The sequence below is a fragment of the Pelophylax lessonae genome (genome assembly GCF_965119305.1).
Source record: "Pelophylax lessonae genome assembly, chromosome: 2".
Classification (NCBI taxonomy): domain Eukaryota; kingdom Metazoa; phylum Chordata; class Amphibia; order Anura; family Ranidae; genus Pelophylax; species Pelophylax lessonae.
In genome coordinates, this window is record NC_138769.1 from 583,533,917 (window position 1) to 583,557,600 (window position 23,684).

At 43.4% G+C, this 23,684-nt stretch overlaps 1 protein-coding gene across 1 annotated transcript in view; it reads left to right on the plus strand.

Moving 5' to 3' along the window:
- DAZAP2 (DAZ associated protein 2) overlaps nt 1-23,684 on the plus strand; it is a 42,635-nt gene that overhangs the window by 12,754 nt on the left and 6,197 nt on the right. Inside the window, exons 2-3 of the mRNA XM_082248520.1 lie at nt 13,234-13,355; nt 13,572-13,814. Of these exons, the coding sequence (XP_082104646.1) occupies nt 13,234-13,355; nt 13,572-13,814 (365 nt within the window). The remainder of the gene's footprint in view (nt 1-13,233; nt 13,356-13,571; nt 13,815-23,684) is intronic.

A 23,684-nucleotide genomic window follows, 5' to 3' on the forward strand; every position in this document is an offset into this window, starting at 1 on the left:
TTTTAAAGTAAGATGACCAACACTGCATATGGGTGTATATACAGATCCTAAATAACAGCCCAGTCCCTCCCTCCCTCCATGCCCAGTAACTAAAAAAGAACACAGTGGTGTCACATCTTGATTGAGGGATGTCACATCTTGATTGATGGATTTTTTTTTTTTCTTCTTCGGAGGGTACATGTGATCAGCACAGGGCCAATCAGCACTGTCCAGACATGTTCAGACAGAGAATTAAGGATCTTGAAGCCTGATAGGACAATCGTGGGATAAAAAAACTCCTACAAACTATCAGCACTCACTGAATACATGTCACAAGATTGCTCTAATTGCTATATACAGCTGATGAGAAAAGGTAGTTATCAGTTTATATTTACTAAAATAGTTGCATTTCCATGTTCTGTAGGAGACCAGATATAGTGAATTCAGGGTCTGGGTTTAGTAACACTTTAAGCCTCTTAATATATATCTTTCACTAAGGACCATTTCATGACTATCTCTTAATTAAGAAATGGAAAATGAACTGATCCCTTGTGAAGTCATAGTGCCCATGACTCAGCCAGATCTTAGGAACTGAAAGGCTACATATGTACTAATTGGATACTGTTTGTTCTTGGCTGCATTCCCGGTAACATAAGTACTTTACTTAAGGCAAAATATTCTTTACCTTATAATAAGTGGAACAGCAGGTTTATGTCTTAGTAACAACAAATAATGAATCAGTTTCATATAAAAGTATGTTAATATAATATTGTATTAATACAATAAATAGGCAGATATGTCTGTCGGATCTTAGGAATTACAGAACTCCGCTAATCAGTACAATTTTGGCTCTTGACCAAGCTGCTTTACCTATAACTGCAGTAGATTGAAATGAAGTCAGATCTGGATGGATAGTGGTGCCTGGTATGGGTAGAAAAATAGCTGAACAAATTTGTGTGTATGTGTGTGTATGTATATGTGTAAAAAAAAAAAAATATATATACACACACCCCAACAGACAACAGGTTTGTCAGAAAACTTTTCCTGTCTGAATCAACATTTTCTATGGGTCACTATACTACAAATTACTCCTACAAATGCAGGCCATTGATTGCAACCAAGATTTGTTAATTGCAGTTATCTAAAGAAGTAAAAAGCCAAACTGGGGTGATTGTTACCCATGACACAATACGGCATATACTGCAGAGAAATGGCATGCATGGATGTCGTCCACAAAGGAAACCTCTCCTAAAGCCCATGCACAAAAAGCCTACCTAGAATTTCCCAGGGCCCATGCTCAAAAAGACTACTGGGACTCTGGAGTGATGAGACCAAGATAAATATTTTTGGAGCTGATGGTAGCGCAAAGGTGAGGAGTACAAAGAAATGTATGATGCCAACAGTGAAACATGGTGATGGTAGTGTCTTTCTGTGGGGCTGCATGAGTGCTGCTAGTGTCAAGGAGCTGCATTTCATTGATGGTATCATGAATTCACAGATGTACTGATTTCTAATAAAAGAGAAGATGCTACCATCACTCTGTGTATTTGGTCGCCGTGCACTTTTCCAACATAATGATCCAAAACACACATCTAAGGCCACTGTTGCATTTCTGAAGAACAGGGTGAAAGGAATTCAGTGGCCAAGTATGCCTCCTGATCTGAACCCAAATCGAACACCTGTATTCTAAAGAGACAAGTTGACCATCACTCTCCATCCAGCATCCAGACTCTAAAAGAGGTCATTATTGAAGAATGGAAAAAGACAGATGTTGCAATATGTTTATTCCATGCATAGAAGACTTGGTGCTGTTCATACAAATCATGGAGGTCATTGAAAATACTAGATGTAGTAGTTTTTGTTGTGGGGTGTATTCATTTTTGCATCAACTAATTTGAGTAAAACCTGAAAATTTTGTAATCTAAGTTATATTATTAACCTTACCTTCATGTAATGAAGCTAAACAAATGTTCTAAAAAAACTCAGTTTTATCCACATTTTGGAAATGGTTCTTGTGTTCATTTAGGTATTGATTGTGATCTTACTTTGAAAAGGGGTGTACTAATTTATGCTGAGCACTGTGTGTATATATGTATGTGTATGTGTGTGTGTGTGTATATATATATATATATATATATATATATATGTATGTATGTATGTATGTATGTATGTATGTATGTATGTATGTATGTATGTATGTATGTATGTATGTATGTATGTATGTATGTATGTATGTATGTATGTATGTATGTGTGTATGTGTGTGTGTGTGTGTGTGTGTGTGTGTGTGTGTGTGTGTGTGTGTGTGTAGACAGACACACAAGGTAAAATAAGTATTGAACACGTCACCATTTTGCTAGGTAAATTTATTTCTAAAGGTGCTACTGACATGACATTCCGGATTATGGCCCCAACAATGTTCACTGGAACATTCAGAAGTTTAAAAATCCTTCTGTAATCAATGCCATCAGTATGTTTTGCAACAATACGTTTGCAAAGGTCTGGCTCTTTGCTTTTAACCGTCATGAGATGTCTCTTGTGTGACACCTTGGTAATGAGACACCTTTTTATAGGCCATCCGTTGAGACTGAACCAGCTGATATTAATTTGTACTGACTAGGGGCAGGATTGCTTTCTAATTACTGATAAATTTCAGCTGGTGTCTTGGCTTTTCATGCCTTTTAGCACCTCCCCCTTTCTTCATGTGTTCAATACTTTTTCCTGTGTCATTCCATTTTATTACACTAACTTTATTTCCGAACTTATTTGTTTTGGTTTCTTTGTATGTATGGGTTGTTACCGACGTGGTGAAAAGTTCATGTCAATAGTACCTTTTGTAAATATATTTACCAGGAAAAATAGTGACCTGCTCAATACTTATTTTGCAGTGTTTGTATATATACAGTATCTCACAATAGTGAGTACACCCCTCACATTTTTGTAAATATTTTATTATATCTTTTCATGTGACAACACTGAAGAAATTACACTTTGCTGCAATGTAAAGTAGTGTGTACAGCTTGTAGAACAGTGTAAATCTGCTGTTCTCTCAAAATAACTCCACTCACTAAACCGGTGGTGACAAAAGTAAACTAAGCTAAGCAACCGGGAAGCTTTTCCTGAATCGTACGACAAAAATCATACGGTTTGTATGCATTGTTGAATTTGATGTTGGTATCATGCAACAAAATGCGAACGATAAGTCATCCTATTATCTGAACCTGTGTACGGGGCTTTAGACAAAGGCATAATGAGCTAGTATGCATCGCATACTAGCTCATTATGAAATACTTACCTTAGAATGAAGCCCCCGCAGTGCTGTCCGCTCAGCGACATGACGGCCGACATGTTCAGCCATCCTGGTTCGCGTCCTCCGGACGTCTGATTGGCCGGAGGCAAAATTACGTCTCTCCTGGGCATGCACGCGGGAGCCGCCGTTCACGGCACAGGGCTCTGAAGGAATGGCACAGGTGGCCGTTCCTTCAGAGCGATTGCGCCGATGACGTCATCGGCTGCATTAAAAGTAAATATCTCCTAAACGGTGCAAGTTTAGGAGATATTTACAGTACCTATAGGTAAGCCTTATGAAAGGCTTACCTATAGGAGCAAGTTCAAAGAGAGGGTTTACAACCTCTTTAACTTCATTGGTCGACCATGGCAAAGCCTGTTCTGAGTGGAACCTGTCCTGTTAAACTGCTGTATGATCTTGGTCACCATGCTGCAGCTCAGTTTCAGGGTTTTTGTAATCATCTTGTAGCCTAGGCCATCTTTATGTAGAGCAACAATTCTTTTTTTCAGATTCTCAGAGAGTTCTTTGCCATGAAGTGCCATATTGAACTTCCAGTGACCAGTATGAGAGAGTAAGAGAGATAACACCAAATTTAACACACCTGCTCCCTATTCACACCTGAGACCTTGTAACACTTATGAGTCACATGACACAGAGGAGGGAAAATGGCTAATTGGGCCCAATTTGGACATTTTGACTTAGGGGTGTACTCACTTTTGTTGCTGGTAATTGATCTTTAAACACACCTGCTTGTGATGATGGGACAACCCTCTTTGCTGCCTGCCTGTCTAAGGAAGCTTGAAGTATAAAAATGCAGTACAGAAACCTTTCTTACAGTAATTGGATGGATTTATATCTGCCTGTCAATCTGCATGTGCACAGGCTTTAGGCAGTACACTGTCTGTCCACTGACACTGTATATTCTGCAGTGAATTACCTTGAATTCTGATTGGTGTTGACCTGACCTAAAGCATTTCCATGGTAAAGACCATGTTGAAGTAAAGAAGGCTTGTGGTGTCTCCAAGCACTTGTTAATCTTCAGAGTGATCTCTGTAGAGCTTCTTGGAACCTAGGCAATGGCTGTCCTTGGGCCCCTTCTGCCAAAGTTGCAATAAGCCACACCCCCTCATGATGCTATGCCCCACCTCCTATCATTCAGCTGGTAAAGGCCAAAATCTCTTCACACTGAAGTGCTGGCATTTGACAGTTGAATGACGGGGGCATAGCTTATGCCAGAGGCGCTGCAGGGTTTGAGCAACTTGGTCTAAAGGGTTCCATGCCAGCAGATGGATTGATGTGAAAAATAACAAGTCGTTTTATGCTCATCTAGAGATATACATTTTAGCACATTTGTCACTTTTAAATTGGTATATAGGCCAAATCAGATTCTGTTTAAAGCAATTTTTAGAGCAGTGCTTAGCATTTCCACACTGGTGCTGAAACGTGATATAACAGCTTGATGAGGTAAGGTGCATAGAGTTTGCTGGAAGCTTTGTAAGTGCTTGAGCTATTCCTTGCTCTAGTGTTTTCTTGTTGAAGCCAGTGTACACTAAGAATAGCAATGATATGTCACGTCTGCTTTCTATAGCTTTAGAAAGCATCTAAGGAATGACCAAAGCATGCAGATGTGAAAAACCCTTATACAGAACTTCTGTCATAACTAATTGCTCCCTTTTGACAATGCTTGACATGAAAGATCTGGATTGTACTCCAATTTTGTTCTTGTACATTTCCTGATGCTTAAAGCGGTTGTAAACCTCCACAAAAAAAAAAAAAAACCCTGAAAGAGAAAGGCATAATGAGCTAGTATGAACCGCATACTAGCTCATTATGAAAAACTTAACTTGGAACGAAGCCCCTGCAGCACCAACCACTCAGCACTGGCACGGCCCGGCATGTTCACCCATCTTCCTTCCGGGTTTGCGTCCTCTGTCAGCTGATTGGCCGAAGCCGCAATGACGTCACTCCCACGCATGCGTGCGGGAGCCGCCGTTTACGGCACAGGGGTCTGAAGAAACTACACAGGTGGCCTTTCCTTCAGAGCGCATGTGCCAGTGATGTCACTGGCTGCATGCAAAGTAAATATCTCCTAAACGATGCATGTTTAGTACCTATAGGTAAGCCTTATCATAGGCTTACCTATAGGTACAAGCTACAGAGGGAGCTTTACTTCCTCTTTAAATCTCAGAATCTAGGAATTACCTGTAAGGTTAGATTTACATCGCAGAAACTGCATTTAGCACACTGATGCGCATTAAATACACCCGAGCTGACCTATTGACATCTGTTTTATAGTGCGTTGCGTTGATCTGTATTTTTGTTTTAACGTTCCATAGATATTTTTCTATTTCCCTTTAAAGCAGAACTTCACCTGTAAAGGGAAGTTCCACTTTATCTCCCCTCCCCATATCTCGCTTTTGTAGTTTTTGGGGGTTTGTGTTTGGAGCGGATACCTAGTTTTGATAGGTACCCGCTCCCACTTTCGTTCAGATTGCCTATCTAAGCGGAAATGTTAACTATCTTCCTCCCTGCCAGCAACCTTTATAGGACACGTCCGGTCACACATGCTCAGTGTGAAGCTGGTTGTAAAGCAGCAGGCAATCACAGCCAGCTTCCCACAGTAAACGTAACGACGCAGATGAGGAAAGTGCTGGATACCTGGACAGGTAAATGTCCTTTTATTAAGTCAGCAGCTACAGAATTTGTAGCTGCTGACTTTTTTTTTTTTTTTTTCAAACAGACTAAAGAATGTGCTTTGCAGGCAACTCTGATGTGTTGTAATGTGTTCAACTGTTTAAATGCAGCATGTTCCGTTTTCACAAAGCGCACGTCAACGTAACGTGCTGATGTAAACTGAGCCTATTGGAGACCATGGATTTCAGTTTCTTGAATTGTAGCCTAGAAGAATTATTCATCAACATTCTTTCATCTTGTTTTTTGAAAACCTTGCTGAATAAAATCATTCAAGTTTTCTTGCTTTAACTTGCTGCATGGGTTTTCTTTCTTGTATTTGCAACATGCTTGTCCTTAGTTAACACAAGCAGAAAAAAGCAGGCAGAATGCCAGTCAAGTGTTTGCCCAGTTCAGTCATTTCACTTTGTTCCAGAGCTCCATACATCTTGTGTTCTTAGGTCTGTACAGCATTAGGAAGTGCTGAGATTGCAGAACGGAGTGACTGTGCTACGTCATACTGCAGAAGCATCTCTGACTACTGATTTCTTTAGCACCATAGGTTTCATATAGTGAAAAATGATTGTATATTTCAGTTCTATTCCATGGCAGAAAGGCTGACATAGCATTTTCTAATAATTATTTTTGTGCTGTGTTTATGACCTGGGATGTGGAATCCTTGCTGGATGGTTCTTTGCCAAGCAGCACATAGGCCCTCTGTGCTGCCTGAAGGGAAGCCTTAAGCCTTGGGGATTGATGTTAAGTTTCTATGCACGCTACTCTCTCAACAACGGACTAGCATTAATATGCTGTACAGGTGTTGTATGCAAGATTAACAAGAAGTAAACAGCTATGTCCCATTGTTGCATATTAATCAAAGTATTGCTTCCTCCTAGACATCTTGACCATATTTAAAAAAAATAAAGGTTATTTCAAATAGTTATTTTCATGCCCCCCCCCCAATTAAAAAAAAAAAAAAAAAAAAGTTGGCTTTCCAGAAATGGAGAAGAAAAAATATAAGAAGCTAGTTGCTTATTAGCTGATGTAAACCTGCTCAAATATATGGTCTAGTTGCTGTAAGAGAGAACTCAACCCCCCCCCCCCGAAATCTTTAAAGTGATTCTAAACTGTAAGGCCTCATGTACACTGGACATTTTTTACAGCTGTTGTTTTTGGCTTTAGGTGTGTGTGTGTGTGTGTGTGTGTGTGTGTGTGTGTGTGTGTGTGTGTGTTTTTTTTTTTTTTTTTTTTTTTTTTCTGCAGACAGTAAACTCCCCCAGCATGTTATCCTGTGTCCAAGCACATATAGGCTTTTATCAGTGTTTTTTTTTTTTTTTTGGCGCCAACATTTTCTGGCTCAAAAAAAATCCCAGAATTAGTTGGTTTGAAGAGGAGTTTTTCAACTGTATGATATTCAGGGTTTATGAGCATTTTTTAGCCATAAGCTTTTGTGAGTATAGTTTTTCTAAAAAACACATCAAAGATCAATACTCTTTGCCCAGTTTCTGTCCAGGGCTCTTCAACTGAATGTCTTGGCAGCATGGGACATAAGAATGCAGTTGCTGGACTTTTCTAATGCTTCTAATGCCCCATACACACGTGCAGATTATCTGCAGACTTTTGTCTGCAGATTTACCTTTTCTATGTAGTGCAAGGGCCTGCCGGATTGCATACAAATTGAAAGTGTTTAGGTTTGACCTCATATTATATGGTTTTGGTAAGTCTGCAGATAATCTGCACGTGTGTATGGGGCATAAATCTCAAGAGTGTCTCTGGATTAGTGGATTTCTACACCAGTTCTGGAGAAGGGAATTGTTTCTGCATCTGTCATGGTAGGTTGGGGTGGAGTTCTGGAGAACCTCTTGGCTGAGGGAACTTTTGTCGTCATAGGACATAGGAAATTCTAGAACTAAGGGCAATTTGACTTGCTCTGATGCATGGGTTTGCACACTTAAGGGGGGGGGTCTATGGTTGAGAATCCAGTGGCACAATTTCACAACAGTGGCATAAATTAATCATCAGGGGAACTGGAAGCAGTGGCGGAGCCAGAGGGCTAGCTGGGGTGGCAATTGCCACCCCAGACAAAATCCTTGCCACCCCTGTTGCCACCCTGCTCGCTTATGCTCATAACATTACATTAGCTGAACGAGTGGGCGCCTGTGCAGCAAGTTCTCTGTGACTGAGCGCGGTGAGCAGCAGCGGCGCAGTGAGCCGCTGCACAGCTAACCAATCACGCGTGCCTGCACACCTGATTGGTTCGCTGTGCCGCTACTCACGGTGAGTAGCGGCACAGCGAACCAATCAGGTGTGCAGGCACGCGTGATTGTTTAGCTGTGCAGCAGCTCACGGCACTGCTGCTGCTCACCACGCTCAGTCACAGAGAACTAGCTGCACAGGCGCCCACTCGTTCAGTTCTTCTTCTTCTACCTGTAACCTTAGGTAAGACTCTCTGGTCTCTGCATGATTGAAGGGGACACGGCATGCTGGTCACTACATTGTCAATTGATGGGGGGGGGCGTGCTGGTCACTACATTGATGGGTTGGGATGCTGGTTACTACATTGTCAACTGATGGGGGGGCATGCTGGTCACTACATTGATGGGTTGGGATGCTGGTCACTACATTGTCAATTGATGGGGGGGGGGGGGGCATGCTGGTCACTAGATTGATGGGTTGGGATGCTGGTTACTACATTGTCAATTGAGGGGGGGGGGGCATGCTGGTCACTACATTGATGGGGGGCAATATTGTGCAGCCCTACTCATAGGCATGCGCACGGGGTGTGCCGGTGTGCCTAGGCACACCCTAATCACCCTCGTGCAGTGCTTCTGCCATGGCCGCCGCCGCTGTGTCTGCTGCTCTCTGCCCCTGGCTGCTCAGCTCCCGAACCCAATCCTGTCAGTGCAGAGACTGAGAGGGGCTGTCTGGGGGAGGACTTTGGCCTGCTGTAAGGGGGATCTATATAGGGGACCTCACCTCACCCTGGCCTGCTGTAAAGGAGGATCTATGGGGGACCTGCCCTAGCCTGCTCTAAAGGGGGATATATGGGGATCCTGCTCTAAAGGGGATCTATGCCATAGATCCCCCATTTAGAGCAGGGTCCCCATAGATCCCCTTTAGAGCAGAGCCCTGTGATCGGTGTGCGGCCTTAAAAGAATGTTTACTTTTGATAATTGTTTGTTTAATTAAAAATGTTTTAACCACTTAAGCCCCGGAGGATTTTCCTGCTAAAAGACCAGGGGGTATTTTGCGATTCGGCACTGCGTGACTTTAACAGACAATTGCGCGGTCGTGCGACGCTGTACCTAAACGAAATTGACGTCCTTTTTTTCCCCACAAACAGAGCTTTCTTTTGGTGGTATTTGATCACCTGTGCGATTTTTTTTTTTTTTTTTGATCACGCACTATAAACAAAAAAAGAGCGACAATTTTGCAAAAATAACAATATTTTTCACATTTTTTTTTTATATGAAATTCCCCCCCAAAAAAAAGTAAAAATCAAAATTTTTTAACATTTTCGGCCAATTTGTTTTATCCTACCTATGTTTGGTAAAAAAAATCGCAAAAAGCGTATTTTTATTGGTTTGCGCAAAAGTTATCGAGTTTACTAACAAAGGGAAAGATTTTTGTCATTTTTGTTGTTTTTTTTTTTTAACGCGTAATGGCGGCGATCTGCGTTTTTTTTTTTTGCGGTACTGCGACATTGCGGCGGACAGATCGGACCCTTGACTGACATTTTTGACACTTTTGGGGTTACCAGTGACATTTCTACAGTAATCAGTGCTATACATATGCACTGTTACTGTAAAAATACACTGGTAGTGAAGGGGTTAACTTTATTTGGGAGGGAGGGGCTGTGTGTGTCCCTAGGGGCGTGCTTTCTACTGTGATTGGCTGTGGCTTGAGCTGTAAGGACACTGATCAACGGATCTACATAGTAGATCCGTGTGATCAGTGTCTTTACACCGAGGAGAATGACAGGTGGCTTGTTTACACAAGCTGCCTGACATTCTCCCTCTCCCCCGACGATCGCCGAGTGACCGGCGGACATCAGGTCCGCTGGTCACACGCGCGGGGGGGTCCGTGACCGTGCGGGAGCGGGAGCGCGCCTCCACGGGCGCGCGCGCTCGCTCCCCAGACCCTCCCAGGCTAGTGACGTTAATTAACGTCACTCTGCCTGGCAGGGGCTGACCGCCGCAGTAAATCTACTTGCGGCGGTCGGCAAGCGGTTAATACCGCTTAGAATGTTTGTTTAGGTTTACATTTATTTATAAGACTCTGTTCACACTGGGGCGACCTGTCAGGCGACCTGGTCGCCTGACAGGTCGCTGTAGGTCGCCTGCCATAGAGTAGCTGTGGACCCGTTCTAATTGGAGCGACACAAGTCGCTCCGACTTAGAAAAAGGGTCCGGAGCTTCTTTGGGGCGACCTGGAGCGACCTGCATTGACTTCAATGATATGAAGTCCGTGCCGGCCGCTCCGAGGTCGTGGTGCGAGCTGCGCACCACGACCTGTGAGGTCGCCCCGGCAAGTAGCGTCGCCCCAGTGTGAACGGGATCTAAAAGTGTGTGTGTGTGTGTATGTATGTGTATATATATATATATATATATATATATATATATATATATATAATAATACCTTGCCACCCCTGTTTTAAAAGTCTAGCTCCGCCACTGACTGGAAGTCACACTGCTCAAACTGCTCAAAAGACTGTCAATGGCTGAATCCAGGGGAATAGGTTCTTCACACAGCGATGTTCAAGATACTCTGTTAGAGATGGGGAATGCTGGATGTGGATCCTCTAGCATTTGGATTCAATGTAAGTTGGACAGATTTGTATCCAGGACCACAGATTCTCAAACATTTTGTGGTGGGTGCTCTGGTGACACCATGGGACAGGTCTCTCTCTAGTTTATGCCTTTCCTCTGGAAAAGCTTCTACCTTGTCTTCTTTGCAGGCTGCACTTAGGATTCCAGTGATTTTGATTGCACTGACCTGGCCCAGCAGAACATGGTACTCTGATATCATAAACTTGTCAGTGGGTAATCCGTGGAGGCTGCCAGATTAACCAGACCTTCTGTCACGGGGTCTGATTTTCCAGTCTTCTTTACCAATGCTGTTAAAGCCAGGGTCTTGTGAGACATGGGGTGCCTTTTGACACTTCTGAAAGATAGGAAGGTGACAAACTTGGAAGTCTTTCTTTGCCTGGTACGAGGCTCTGAGGCTTTAACCTTGTAAGTGTGGGCAGCATCCTGGCTTGTCTTCATTCAGTTCTTCACCAGTCTGGCCCTAAGTACCAAGTATCAAAGATCAGTTTTAGATCCTGGAGGTTTTTACAAAGACTCATTGTGTTTCATTCCTTGGTACGTGCATTCATACAAGGTTTCACGCATCTTGTTACGCCGGTTGTTGACTCTTGGCTTGATTGTTCCACTGGTCATGGAACCTCAATTTAGGAAGGATCACGCAGCTCCCGAATCTACAGTTTCTTTAATGGGTTTGTTGGCTTATTTCTCATGCTATTGGATTAAAGGCAAGGGTCCTCTGTTTTCTGTAGGTGCCTTTTCTAACAGGAGTGTTGGTGCTTCCTGGGCTATCTAACATCAGGCTTCTGCAGCTCAAGCTTGTAAGGCTACTATCTGGTCCTTGCAGGCAGCTGTGTGAGGTTCTCACCTGTTCTAGTTTGGTTCTTTTGGGACATCCCTATGTCTTGTTGCCATCCCCTCATTTACAGTGCGTTGGGACATCCCTATTGTAATGAATATGCAGATGTCCTGTTTACTGTGATGTACAATAGAGAAAATAGCTTAGCTGTAAAACATTTTTCTTGGAGCACATTACAAGACACAGGGATCCCACCCTTTTTCATTTTGTTGTTCATGGCTTGCTAGAAATCTGAAACTGTGTTGATCTGGGATGGGCTATGCCTGGGCAAGGATTCCCGTCTTTCCTTTGGCTGTGTCCAATCACCTGAAGGTGGCAGCAAAGTAAGTGCTGCAATCCTCACTCAGTATAGTGCTCACTGGTAATGATGGACTCGGCGTGTATATGTGCAGCTGCGGGCCGGGAAATGCCTCAATGCCTATGATTGGCGGTGTGCGGTGACGGCTTCCTGGCGGATATGATCCAAACACACCTGAGCCCATCCATACTCACTGTTAACAATACATGATACTTTTCCCATAGCTGACCATATTGAAAGCCAGGTGGTCTCCAAACTGTTCAGTTCAAGGGCCACATTGCTTTTCATTTTTAAAATATTTGCAGGCCAAAAATATGTTTTAGAAGTGAAAAAATTAAATGAATGTTTTACTTGGGGTATTTTTTGTATAATTAACTTTTATATGATCCAGAACAGAAAAGTCCCCATTAAAATTGCCCTTACATTAGAGTTCTCACTTATGAGAGTCACCCTATCAGTCATCCTTTACCAGATGAGAGGGCCAGATAAAATCTTCGAGTGAGCTGCATTTTTTCCACAGTCATAGTTTTGCAGACTGCTCTAAACCAGTGGATGACATTTTTAAGGCTTGGTTGGTTCTGTGCTTTTGTATAAATTTTGTAAAGGCAGAGTTTCTTTATAGGCAACCCTGATGCAGGGCAGGACTGTTCCCAAGGGCCCATGTAGCCAACATACCTAAACAGTGACCACTGTATGCTAAAGCGGAACTAAACCCTCATACACTTTTGCAGCCAAAGATGGCACCATCTTGGCCTCTATTGTAATCTATATATGCCATGATGCTGTACATGTGATAAACCCATGACACCACTAATTTGAGGGCTTGAAAGTTCAGTTAAGAGATGACATAAGTACACTGGCAATGGAATGGCAATGACTTGAATGTAGCATTCACTGCGCATGTGTTAGTAGGCAGAATGTAAATAAAAACACTGTGGGAAACAAAGATATATTGAGGATTCAATACCATTTATGAAAAATGTTGGGAAACAGTTAAATCAATGAATTTACACTGGCTTTAGCCTTTTTTTTTTTTTTTTTTTTTTTTTTTTTTATTACCCTGCGTTTAAAGAAAGAACATAATTGCTGGCTTCAAGTTTTTGTTATGGGGTTGATCCTTGTCCCAGCACATAAAAAGGACAATTTGTAGAGGGCTTCTTTACTTGTTTCAGTAGACTGATATGATAGTCTAATTGTGGAAATTTGTGAATTGTGTAAGATGCTTGATATATGGAATCGCCCAATGGCATGCTTATGTATGTGACTGAAAGTTCACAAACACCAGTCATAACATTCTGTTTACCTATATATCTCTCCTTGCTTTTCCTCTACAGGCCAGTACCCTTCAGCCCCAGCCTATCCAACCCAGCCTCCCAATCCACAGTCTGTCTATCCACCAGCCATGCATCTTCCACCAGCTCCTCCCTACACAGATGCTCCTCCTGCCTATTCTGAGGTAAAGTAACACATCACTTTACAGCGACCACAGATGTATTTGTAGGTGGAAAAATTATTGTGAACGAAATTACTGTTTAAAATGTTTTGTCTTGCTCATATTTCCAGGAAATCTGTGAAATACGTGGCTTCAGGGGTTCTGGAAGTTAGTTGACATTGTGGTCGCAATGTTTTTTTTTTTTTTTTTTCCTAATTCTGTTTTTCTGCTTTTCTGCAGCTTTATCGCCAAGGGTATGTTCACCAACCTGCTCCTAATATGCCAACTCTCTCAGCCCCATACCCTGGAACCTCCATGTATGTGCCAATGCCTCAAACGATGCCAGTAGCACAAATGGCTTCCTCCGTTCCCCTGGCTTACTACCCAATTGGACCTATGTATCCCCATGGCTCTACAGTCCTTGTGGATGGTGGGTTTGATGCAGGTGCAAGGTTCGGTGCTGGGAGTAGTGGATCTGTGCCAGTAAGTATTCTCTTTACTGTTGTTTACTGTTTCCAATACTGCTAGTAGATTGCTACAATCCTCTTAACCAAAGCAAAAAGTCTTAGAGCCGGTTCACACCAGCGCGCATTGTCAGGCGACTTGTCAGCCTGACAAGTCGCGGTCCATTGACCGCTACAGGACCCGTTTTAATAGGAGCAACACAAGTCACTCAGACTTAGAAAAAGGGTCCTGTATTATTTCGCGACGACCTCGGAGCGACTTGCATAGACTTCCATTATGTGAAGTCCCTGCAAGTCGCTCCGAAGTCGTGGTGCATGGTAATGCACAAGTCGCCCCCCGAAATAGTAAGGAGTCGTGTCGCCTCAGTGTTAACCCGGCTCTTATTAGCACAGAAATACACCAGTCCTTTTATGTATTTATTTATTTTTTTGAAGCGTGTGATTACCATCAAAAGCTTCAAATTTCAGAAAATTGAGGGACATACAATATCTTACAAAAGTGAGTACACCCCTCCCATTTTTGTAAATATTTTATAATATCTTTTCGTGTGACAACACTGAAGAAATTACACTTTGCTACAATGTAGTGAGTGTACAGCTTGTATAACAGTGTAAATTTGCGGTCCCCTCAAAATAACTCCACGCACAGCCATAGATGTCTAAACCGCTGGCAACCAAAGTGAGTACACCCCCAACTGAATATGTCCAAATTGGGGCCTATTGTGTCAATATTTTGTTTGGCCACTATTATGTGCCTTAACCCCCTTGGGCATGGAGTTTACCAGAGCTTCACAGGTTACCACTGGAGTCCTCTTCTACTCCTTTTTGTCGACATCACAGAGCTGGTGGATGGTGGATGGTGATGACCTTGGGCTCCTCCACCTTTCGTTTTGAGGATGCCCCACAAATGCTCAATAGGACTTTGGTCTGGAAACATGCTTGGCCAGTCCATCACCTTTACCCCCAGCTTCTTTAGCAAGGTAGCGGTCATCTTGGAGGTGTGTTTGGGGTCGTTATCATGTTGGAATACTGCCCTGAGGCCCAGTATTCGAAGGGAGGGGATCATGATCTGCTTCAGTATGTCACAGTACATGTTGGCATTCGTGGTTCCCTTAATGAACTGTAGCTCCCCATTGCCGGCAGCATTCGTGCAGCCCCAGACCATGACACTCCCACCACCATGCTTGACTGTAGGCAAGACACACTTGTCTTTTGTACTTTTCACCTGGCTGCCACCACACACCCGTGACAACATCTAAACTAAATCATTTTTTTTTTTTTTTATCTCTTCAGACCACAGGACATGGTTCCAGTAATCCATGTCCTTAGTCTGCTTGTCTTCAGAAAACTGTTAGTGGGCTTTCTTGTGCATCATCTTTAGAAGAAGCTTCCTTCTGGGACGCCATGCAGACCAATTTGATGCAGTGTGCGGTGTATGGTCCGAGCACTTACAGGTTTACCCTCCCCCCCACCCCTTCAACGTCTGTAGCAAAGCTGGCAGCACTCCGTCTATTTTCCAAAGACATCCTCTGGATAGGATGCTGAGCACGTGCACTCCCCTTCTTTGGTTGACCATGGCGAGGCCTGTTCTAAGTAGAACCTGTCCTGTTAAACTGCTGTATGGTCTTTGCCACCGTGCTGCAGCTGCGTTTCACGGTCTTAGCAATCTTCTTATAGCCTAGGTCATCTTCATGTAGAGCAACAATTATTTTTTTTTTTCAGATCCTCAGAGTTCCTTGCCATGAGGTGTCATGTTGAACTTCTAGTGACCAGTATGAGAGAGTGAGAGCGATATTACCAAATTTACCACTCTTGCTTCCCCCCCCCCCCCCCCCATTCACACCTGAGACCTTGTAACACTAACGAGTCACATAACACTGGTGGGGGAAAATGTCTAAAGGGGCCCAATTTCGACTTAGGGGTGTACTCACTTTTGTTGCCAGAGGTTTAGACATTAATGGCTGTGTTGACTGTGTTTTACTGTATTATTACATGTATGTAATTCTGATGTATCATGCATGTTTTTGTTCATGCTTTATATGATATCCACTATATGATGCATATTAAATATTTTACCCTATAATAGGTGACTGTACCAATTTATTATGTCCACCGACTCCACACACCTCATATAAAGTCCCGTTTGTCCCCCCTTTCCCATTTTATCTTACCAAATATGTTGGGTATCGGCTTTTTAAGAATAATACCATATGTCACGGATTATACCTATATTCTATTATCTTACCCAATATGCCGATCCCATAATACCTTTCCTATTATCCATTGTACTCCCCTCCCCCTTTATATAATGGCTGTGTTAAGTTATTTTGAGGGGACAGCAAATTTACACGGTTATACAAGCTGTACTCTCACTACTTTACATTGCAGCAAAGTGTAATTTCTTCAGTTTTGTCACATGAAAAGGATAAATTAAAATATTTACACAAATGTGAAGGGTATACTTATTTTTGTGAGATACTGTATGTCTTGCATGTACTTTAATTGGTTGTAAGTAGTCCTTCTGGGGCAACAAGGCTGAAACGCCTGATCTGTGAACTAACGTTGGATCATTGGGACTCTCTACTATTTAACATAGTCATTAAAGTGTTTGAATTAAAACAAATTTATGTAAACTTTAATTTTAATAAAAACACTATATTCCTCAAATTAATGTTCATTTAACCACTTGCTGACCGCCGCACGACTATTTACTGCGGCGGTCAGCTCCTCACAGGCAAAGCGACGTAGGATTACGTCGCTAGCCTGTGAGGCTCTAGGGAGCGAGCGCGGGCCGCCGGAGGCGCGCTCCCGCTCGGTCACGGACCCCCCTCCCGGCGTGTGCCCGGAGGACCCGATGTCCGCCGGGCACTCGCGATTGTCCGTTACACCGGGAGAAAGGCAGGCGGCTAATGTAAACAAAGCCGCCTGTCATTCTTCCCTGTGTAAGAATGGAGATCATACGGTTCTGCTATGTAGGACCGTTGATCTCTGTTCTTACACCAGTAGCCACATCCAATCACAGTTAGAAGCACGCCCCTAGGGACACACTTAACCCCTCCCTCTCAAAAGTTAACCCCTTCACTGCCAGTGTCATTTTTCCAGTAACAGTGCATATGTATAGCACTGATTACTGTAGTAATGTCACTGGTAACCCCAAAAGTGTCAAAAATGTCAGTCAAGGGTCCGATCTGTCCGCCCGCAATGTCGCAGTCCCGCAAAAAAAAATCGCAGATCGCCGCCATTACTCGTTAAAAAAAAAAAAATGACAAAAATCTTTCCCTTAGTAAACGCACTTTTGCGCAAACCAATCAAAATACGCTTTTTTTTTTTTTTTTTTTTTTACCGAACATATGTAGCATAAAACAAATTGGCCTAAAATGTTAAAAAATTTTGATTTTTATATATTTTTTTGGGGGAATTTCATATAAAAAAAAATGTGAAAAATATTGTTATTTTTGCAAAATTGACGCTCTTTTTTTGTTTATAGCGCATGATCAAAAAAATCGCACAGGTGATCAAATACCACCAAAAGAAAGCTCTGTTTGTGGGGAAAAAAAGGACGTCAAACTCGTTTAGGTACAGCGTCGCATGACCGCGCAATTGTCCGTTAAAGCAATGCAGTGCTGAATCGCAAAATAGGCCCTAGTCAGGAAGGGGGTAAAATCTTCCGGGACTTAAGTGTTTAATAAAACAGAATTAATTGGAACTTCTAATCCTCTACATCTGGCAGCAGGATTGATCTTGTATGAACCTTGCAGTGCTCCTGCATTATTACAAATTGAATGCTAAATGCGCACTATTGTTTCAGGGACCTACTATGGGTGCAAACAGCAAGTATTGCACACGTGTGGTATCCCTTTTCACATCAGGAGTGGCTTGACCTGTTAAAGCGGATTTTTTCTGATCTTTCTCATCTTTACCAGTGCTGAAAAAAATTTGATGAAAATCCATTTCTTGGAGTACATCACAGGACACAGAGCAGGCTATATACTTAAAGCGGAATTCTGGGCACAAAAACAAAATTTCAATAAACATACCCCCGGGACAGTCAGGGCTAGTACATTACACAATGGCTAGCCTCTGATCTGTCCCGGTTCGCACTTACCTGCAAGAAGAAATACTCACTTTTAAAATTTCTTCTCCAGCGTTGCCATCTCTGTTGTGGGCAGCTGAAGCCGGCGCGATCCTCTTCTGCGTCCTCTTCCGCGTCTTCTTCTCCCAGAATGCGCCTTCACCGGCTCCTCTCGTCACTTCCGGTGCAGCTCCGCATTCCTCCACAGCTTCTGGGCATGCTTGTTTAGCAGGGAATGCGGCGTCGCCCCGGAAGTGACGAGCGGGGCCAGTGCCGTCGCATTGATTCCTGGGAGCGATGACATTCAGCTCCCAGGAATCATTGCAAACCGGAAGTGGCAGCGCGGCCACAGAGGGAGGAAGTGACGAAGTATTTCTTTCTACAATTACAAGGTAAGTAAAAAAAAACAAAAAACCCTAACTATCCAATTCCTTTTCAGGTGAAGGAGACCAAGCGGATGGGCACAAAAAAAAAGGTTGATTTTGTGCCCGGAACTCCGCTTTAACTATCTGGGTTATGTGTCACCTATATATGAATGAACACTGGCAGACCAAAAACAGACAGGAATTTAGCTCATCGAGCCTTGGGCAGTGCGGGTCAGGAGCAGCACTATTGGGGCAAGCTAGCCCCTGTCTGAGGTTTCACCCCTACTGAGGGGTATGCAACCATCCCCTTAGCTGTGAAGATGCAGGAGGCATCCCCCCTACACCATACATGGAGCAACGATTACTGCAGGGATCTTCTAGGCTAGTTCCTGCTAGCCACAGCAATCCTCTCGAGCAAGCAGGGGGGGCGCACCTCTGTTCTGTGGGAGCCTGTCCAGGCTGACCGCGGACATTCCCCTTGTAGCATCCTCCTGGTTGCATCTCTTCCGGTGACGCGCCTCTGGTCTATAGCCATCTCGTGGATGCCGGAGGCAGATGTCACTTACGGGCGGCGGCACGATTTTCAAAAGAGAAAAGTAGCAAAAGTAATCCAAAAATTAACGGCAAATGGACTGACTTTCATCAGGAGAGGCTGACCACAGGATACCAGAAGGCGACAATGCAGGTATCTCCACCAACCTGCATGGGGGCAGCTGGGGGCAAAGCAGGAAGCAGTTAAAGGTCCCAATGCTGCGGTTCCCTTTCTGAGACTGGCCATTTTAGGATGTCTCCCACCCTGCCCTGTAGATGCTGCTTGCCAGGACCGCTCCAAGGCAAGCTCAGAGTATGCTGAAGCCACCTCTGTACTTAGTAAACCACTATGCACATAATGCTAATTAGTGGTAGCAGCGATTTTTGGCTAAAAATATTTGCAAATAAGCAAATCTGGTGCAAAAGAATCCTTTGGGGTCCTAAAAAAAGATTAGTCTCCTCTTTAAAAGAAGCCAGGCACCTTCCTCCCCCTTCAGTCTGGGTGCAATCAGAGGAGTTGTATCTGTATATGGATTGTCCAGGAGACCTAGCTCCTGAGGCTTCATCCAGCAGACAATCATATCCCACACATTCAGGCATTAACAGACCTATTCCCTGGGCCTGTCACTGGTAGCTTATAGGACATGATTCCAATCCTCTAGCTTCAGGGGTTTATGGTATATCCCTTATCTCCTCAAGAGCAATTGTGTTTATGCTGACATCCCTGCAGTAGAGATGGTCCTCAAGTTATGGCACTATATGAGGGTGTGCATACGCTAAGGATGTGGGGCCACCACATTTTTTCATAGTGTCTATGTTCTGTACAATAGTATATCCCGGGCCAGGGCGCAGAGGCAGCCAGGTCATTCACGTGATGATCTGCAGCATATTGTATGTGCATCGTTTTATGGGTGTTTCAGCCTATCATTATTTGCTATCACTCGGTCCTTATACCTGGCTTGGGTTGTTATGGCACTATATTCAAATCTAGTCAATATGGATCTTTTTATATGGCGCCTGTGGGCAGAAATGAATCGTAAGGCCCTTTTTCACACTTGGGTGACTTGTGCTGCAACTTGGGACTGCAAGTCGCATGACAAGTCATACTCCATTTCCAATGAGTACCATTCATCATAATCACCAGGCATCATACCGATACCATTGTTTGCAGCCAGCGAATCTCTACAAGGCAGAAGTGATCTGAGTGGCTAATTAGCCATTCGATCACTTCTGCGGGTGGTGGAAGGGGGCTCCACCACCTCCTGCCACCGCCTCTCCCGGGCTCTCTGGTCTCATCACGGAGGCTGGGAGCCACGAGGGCGATGGCTGCCTGGTACAAAGGGAGAGGAACTGACGTCGTTCCCCTCCCTCTATAAACCTGGAAACTGGGAGCAACGAATATTCGTCACTTCCGGTTCCGTATCTTTGTTTACCTGGCCACCAGCGGCCAGAAAAGCAGCCGATCAGACGGATCTCGGTCTGATCGGCTGCATGGGAGGCCAGAGGAGATATTTGGGGTCTAATAGACCCCAAATCTCTCCATAAAGAGGGCCTTCATCCCTTGTGATAGCAACAAAGTTTGTACAAAAAAAGGTGTAAAATTTTTTTTACGCATATGTAAACGGTGATCGCACCACACATGAGGTATTTTGTGAATGTCAGTAAGAGCAATAGTTCTAGCACCCGACCTCCTGTGCCACTCCAAACTGGTAACCTGTAAGGGTGTTTTAAAGTGTCACCTATGGATAATTTAATGCACTGTCGTTTGCAGCAGTTTTATGGGCAGATGCAATTTTAAAGCGTGACATGTTGGGTATCTATTAACTTGGTGTAACATCATCTTTCACATTATACAAAAAAATTGGGCTAACTTTACTGTTTTTTTTTTTTTTCAAAAAAAATTGTGTTTGGAAAATTACTGCGCAAATCCCGTGTGACAAAAAAATCAATTGTAACAAACACCATTTTATTCTAAAGGCTCTCTGCTAAAAAAAAAAAAAAGAAGAATATATATATATATATATATATATATATATATATATATATATATATATATATATATATATATATATATATATATATATATATATATATTATAATGTTTGGGGGTTCTAAGTAATTTTCTAGCAAAAAAAGATGTTTTTCTTGTAGGTGCTAAGTGTCGGATAAGGCTTGGGAAGGAGGTGGTTAAGATCTTTAAAATGTATTGATTCTCCATAAAAGACATGGAGATGTAAACGCGTTTTCAGCCTTGTGGGCCTTGTTCACTACCTACCTTACTGGCCCCAAGGTACCAGGAAGAGAGACTAATGAAAGAGGAGCAATAAGCCTGCTTGCTCCTATGTCTCCTTGGTGCCATTCTGGAGCTATGAAGCAAGGCCTCTGTGCCAGTGCCCCCCTGGTGGTCAAACAGAGCAATAGAAACAGTCTAATTCAATAAAAATGGCTGACCACTGAAAGTTGCATAAAACAAAAAAGGCAGCCATCCTATAACCCCATTTGTGTAAATAAAGGGGCTTTACTTACCAATCTCGCTGCAGGGCTTAGAAAGGAAGTACATCCTACCACTAAAATCTCTGCATTTATAGTCCTCCTTGATCTACCACTAACCTATCTAACCCTGTAAAGAAAAGAAAAAAATCAGTATACATACCTTCTTTTTTTTTTTTTTTTTTTTTTTTTTTTTTTTTTTTTTTTTTGTTTAAGCTGATCTGACCCGATCCCATGCTGACCTGTCAGCTGCGGGTTTGCTGTGGAGGCGGGTATAGAGGACACATCTGACAATGGAAGGCCCATAGTAATTCTATTGGTGACGTCACTCCCCATTTATTTCACAGCCGTTGTCGGCTGTGTCCTCTGCAAAGCTGCTGCCGCTGGAGACCGGATCGGATGGGCTTCAAAAAAGTTATGTATAATGATTTGTCTTTTACAGGGCTAAATAGATTAGTGTTAGATCATGGAGGTCTACAGATGCAGGGATTTTGATTTTTAGGGTGGGCTAACACTTTAACCTATGGATTTTAGAGCCAAATCTTCCCACATCACAACAGGATTTGTCACTTAAGCACCTTTAAGGAATGGGTACCCTTTTTATTATCTGGTTTTACTCCCTTGGACCTGTACAGCACCCTTCCAGAATTGCATTCATTCTGTAGTGCCCAGGATTCCGTCAGGCAGAGTCCAGCACCAAAAAGTTGCATTACAGGCAAAACCTTACTGAGTCTTCTGTCTTTTCGAGGCTCCGGTACCATTTATTTTAGCATTCTGCCTTCCAAATGAATCCGATAAATCCATCTCTTAATTCTCAAATGAATCAGCCTAGGCAGAAATTTCAGCTTAACAACTGTGCCCCTCATCTTCAAGACACTCGCAAAAAACCTGGTGAGGTACTTCCTGTATGGGAGGGGTTATATAAGGGGGGGGCTTCCTGTTCTTTACAGCATGTAAAGGAGCAGGTATGCGCTGAACTGACAGCATTTGTCTGGAGGGGGCAGAATGCTGCCTGGCTGTCTCGTACCCCAATAGGAAGATGTCCAAGGAACTAATGAGCCCTAAGTTTTTCCCTTCTCATCTGGAACCTTTCCCTTCTCATCTGGAATACTGTCCCTGACAGACGGGTGACCTGTCCCTACATTGCCCACTCGTGAATGGACGCCAAAACTTGGGGGAACAGGGACAAAGACTCTGTTGACCCAACATAGCCGCCAAGGGTCACTCGGATACAGTGCAGCCAACTGGAACGCTATCTCCAGAATCCAGGAAACCACAGAGAATCCCAATTTTCTTTGACTTCCTCTCCAAGCTGTGATGCCTCTCCACTCAGGCGCCACCTGCAGTGGAGGAAGCATACTGCACCTTCCTACAGGCTTGTTGGAAAATTTTTGTTCGATCAGCGCTACAGCTCTATCGGAACAACACAGCAGGGAGGATTCCTCTATCCACCTTATTGGTGTGGTTGGCGGAATCAGTTCAGTTTTTTGTCAGCCTGCTGGTTGATTAAAAAAAAAAAAAAAAAAAACTACCCATGTATGCCCAGTTTTAGGTTCCCTTGCTGCATCTTGGATTTGGGAGCTGGCTGTCACTTCCTGATGGCTCACAACCAGCGCTCCCTACTGTGCATGCATGAGACAGTTGACTGCTGGGAGACTAGCCCTGTAGCCTCCTGGGATGTGTGACGTGATCCAAGGAGGCTGCGGGTGGAGGGGATTTGGAATGCCAGACTGAACATAGTGATGAATGAGGAAGTGGGAGCAAGTATCTGTTTAAAAAAAAAAAAAAAAAAGTGACGATAATCTAGACCTAGTACTGATAAATGGGAAACGACTGTCCAATGTTGTGGTGGGATAGAATTTTTAGCTTCTAGTGATCACCAATATTTTTGGTTTGACCACTTCGGCCCTGGAAAGGTTTTACCCCCCTTAATGACCAGGTATTTTTTTGCGATACGGGATTGCATTGCTTTAACTGACAATTGTGTGGTTGTGCGACGCTGTACCCAAATAAAATTGATGTCCTTTTTTTATCCCCACAAATGGAGCTTTCTTTTGATGGTATTGATCACCTCTTCGTTTTTTTTATTTCTCTTTCATTCATTGACGGACACAGCACTTCATCTTCTTGACCGTAGGGTTATACTGCCCCCTACAGGAGTAGGATACTAGGCAGGGAAAAAAGCTGGAACACGCCTATGGGGCAGTCCCTGGGAGTATACTCCCATTTCCTGCTAAAGGGTCTCCCAGTCAGGAGTAAGGACCCTAGTTCCTTGCTGGGATCTCTGGTCCTGGCCATTTTTCTTAAATGGAATTTTTTTTCCTACCTTTATTATTTTTGTTCCTGTGAGAATCTACAATTAAGTGCCGGAATGGGCCACGCACTGGATAATCTAGATCTTTAGTGCCCCCCCCCCCCCGTCCGGCCAGTG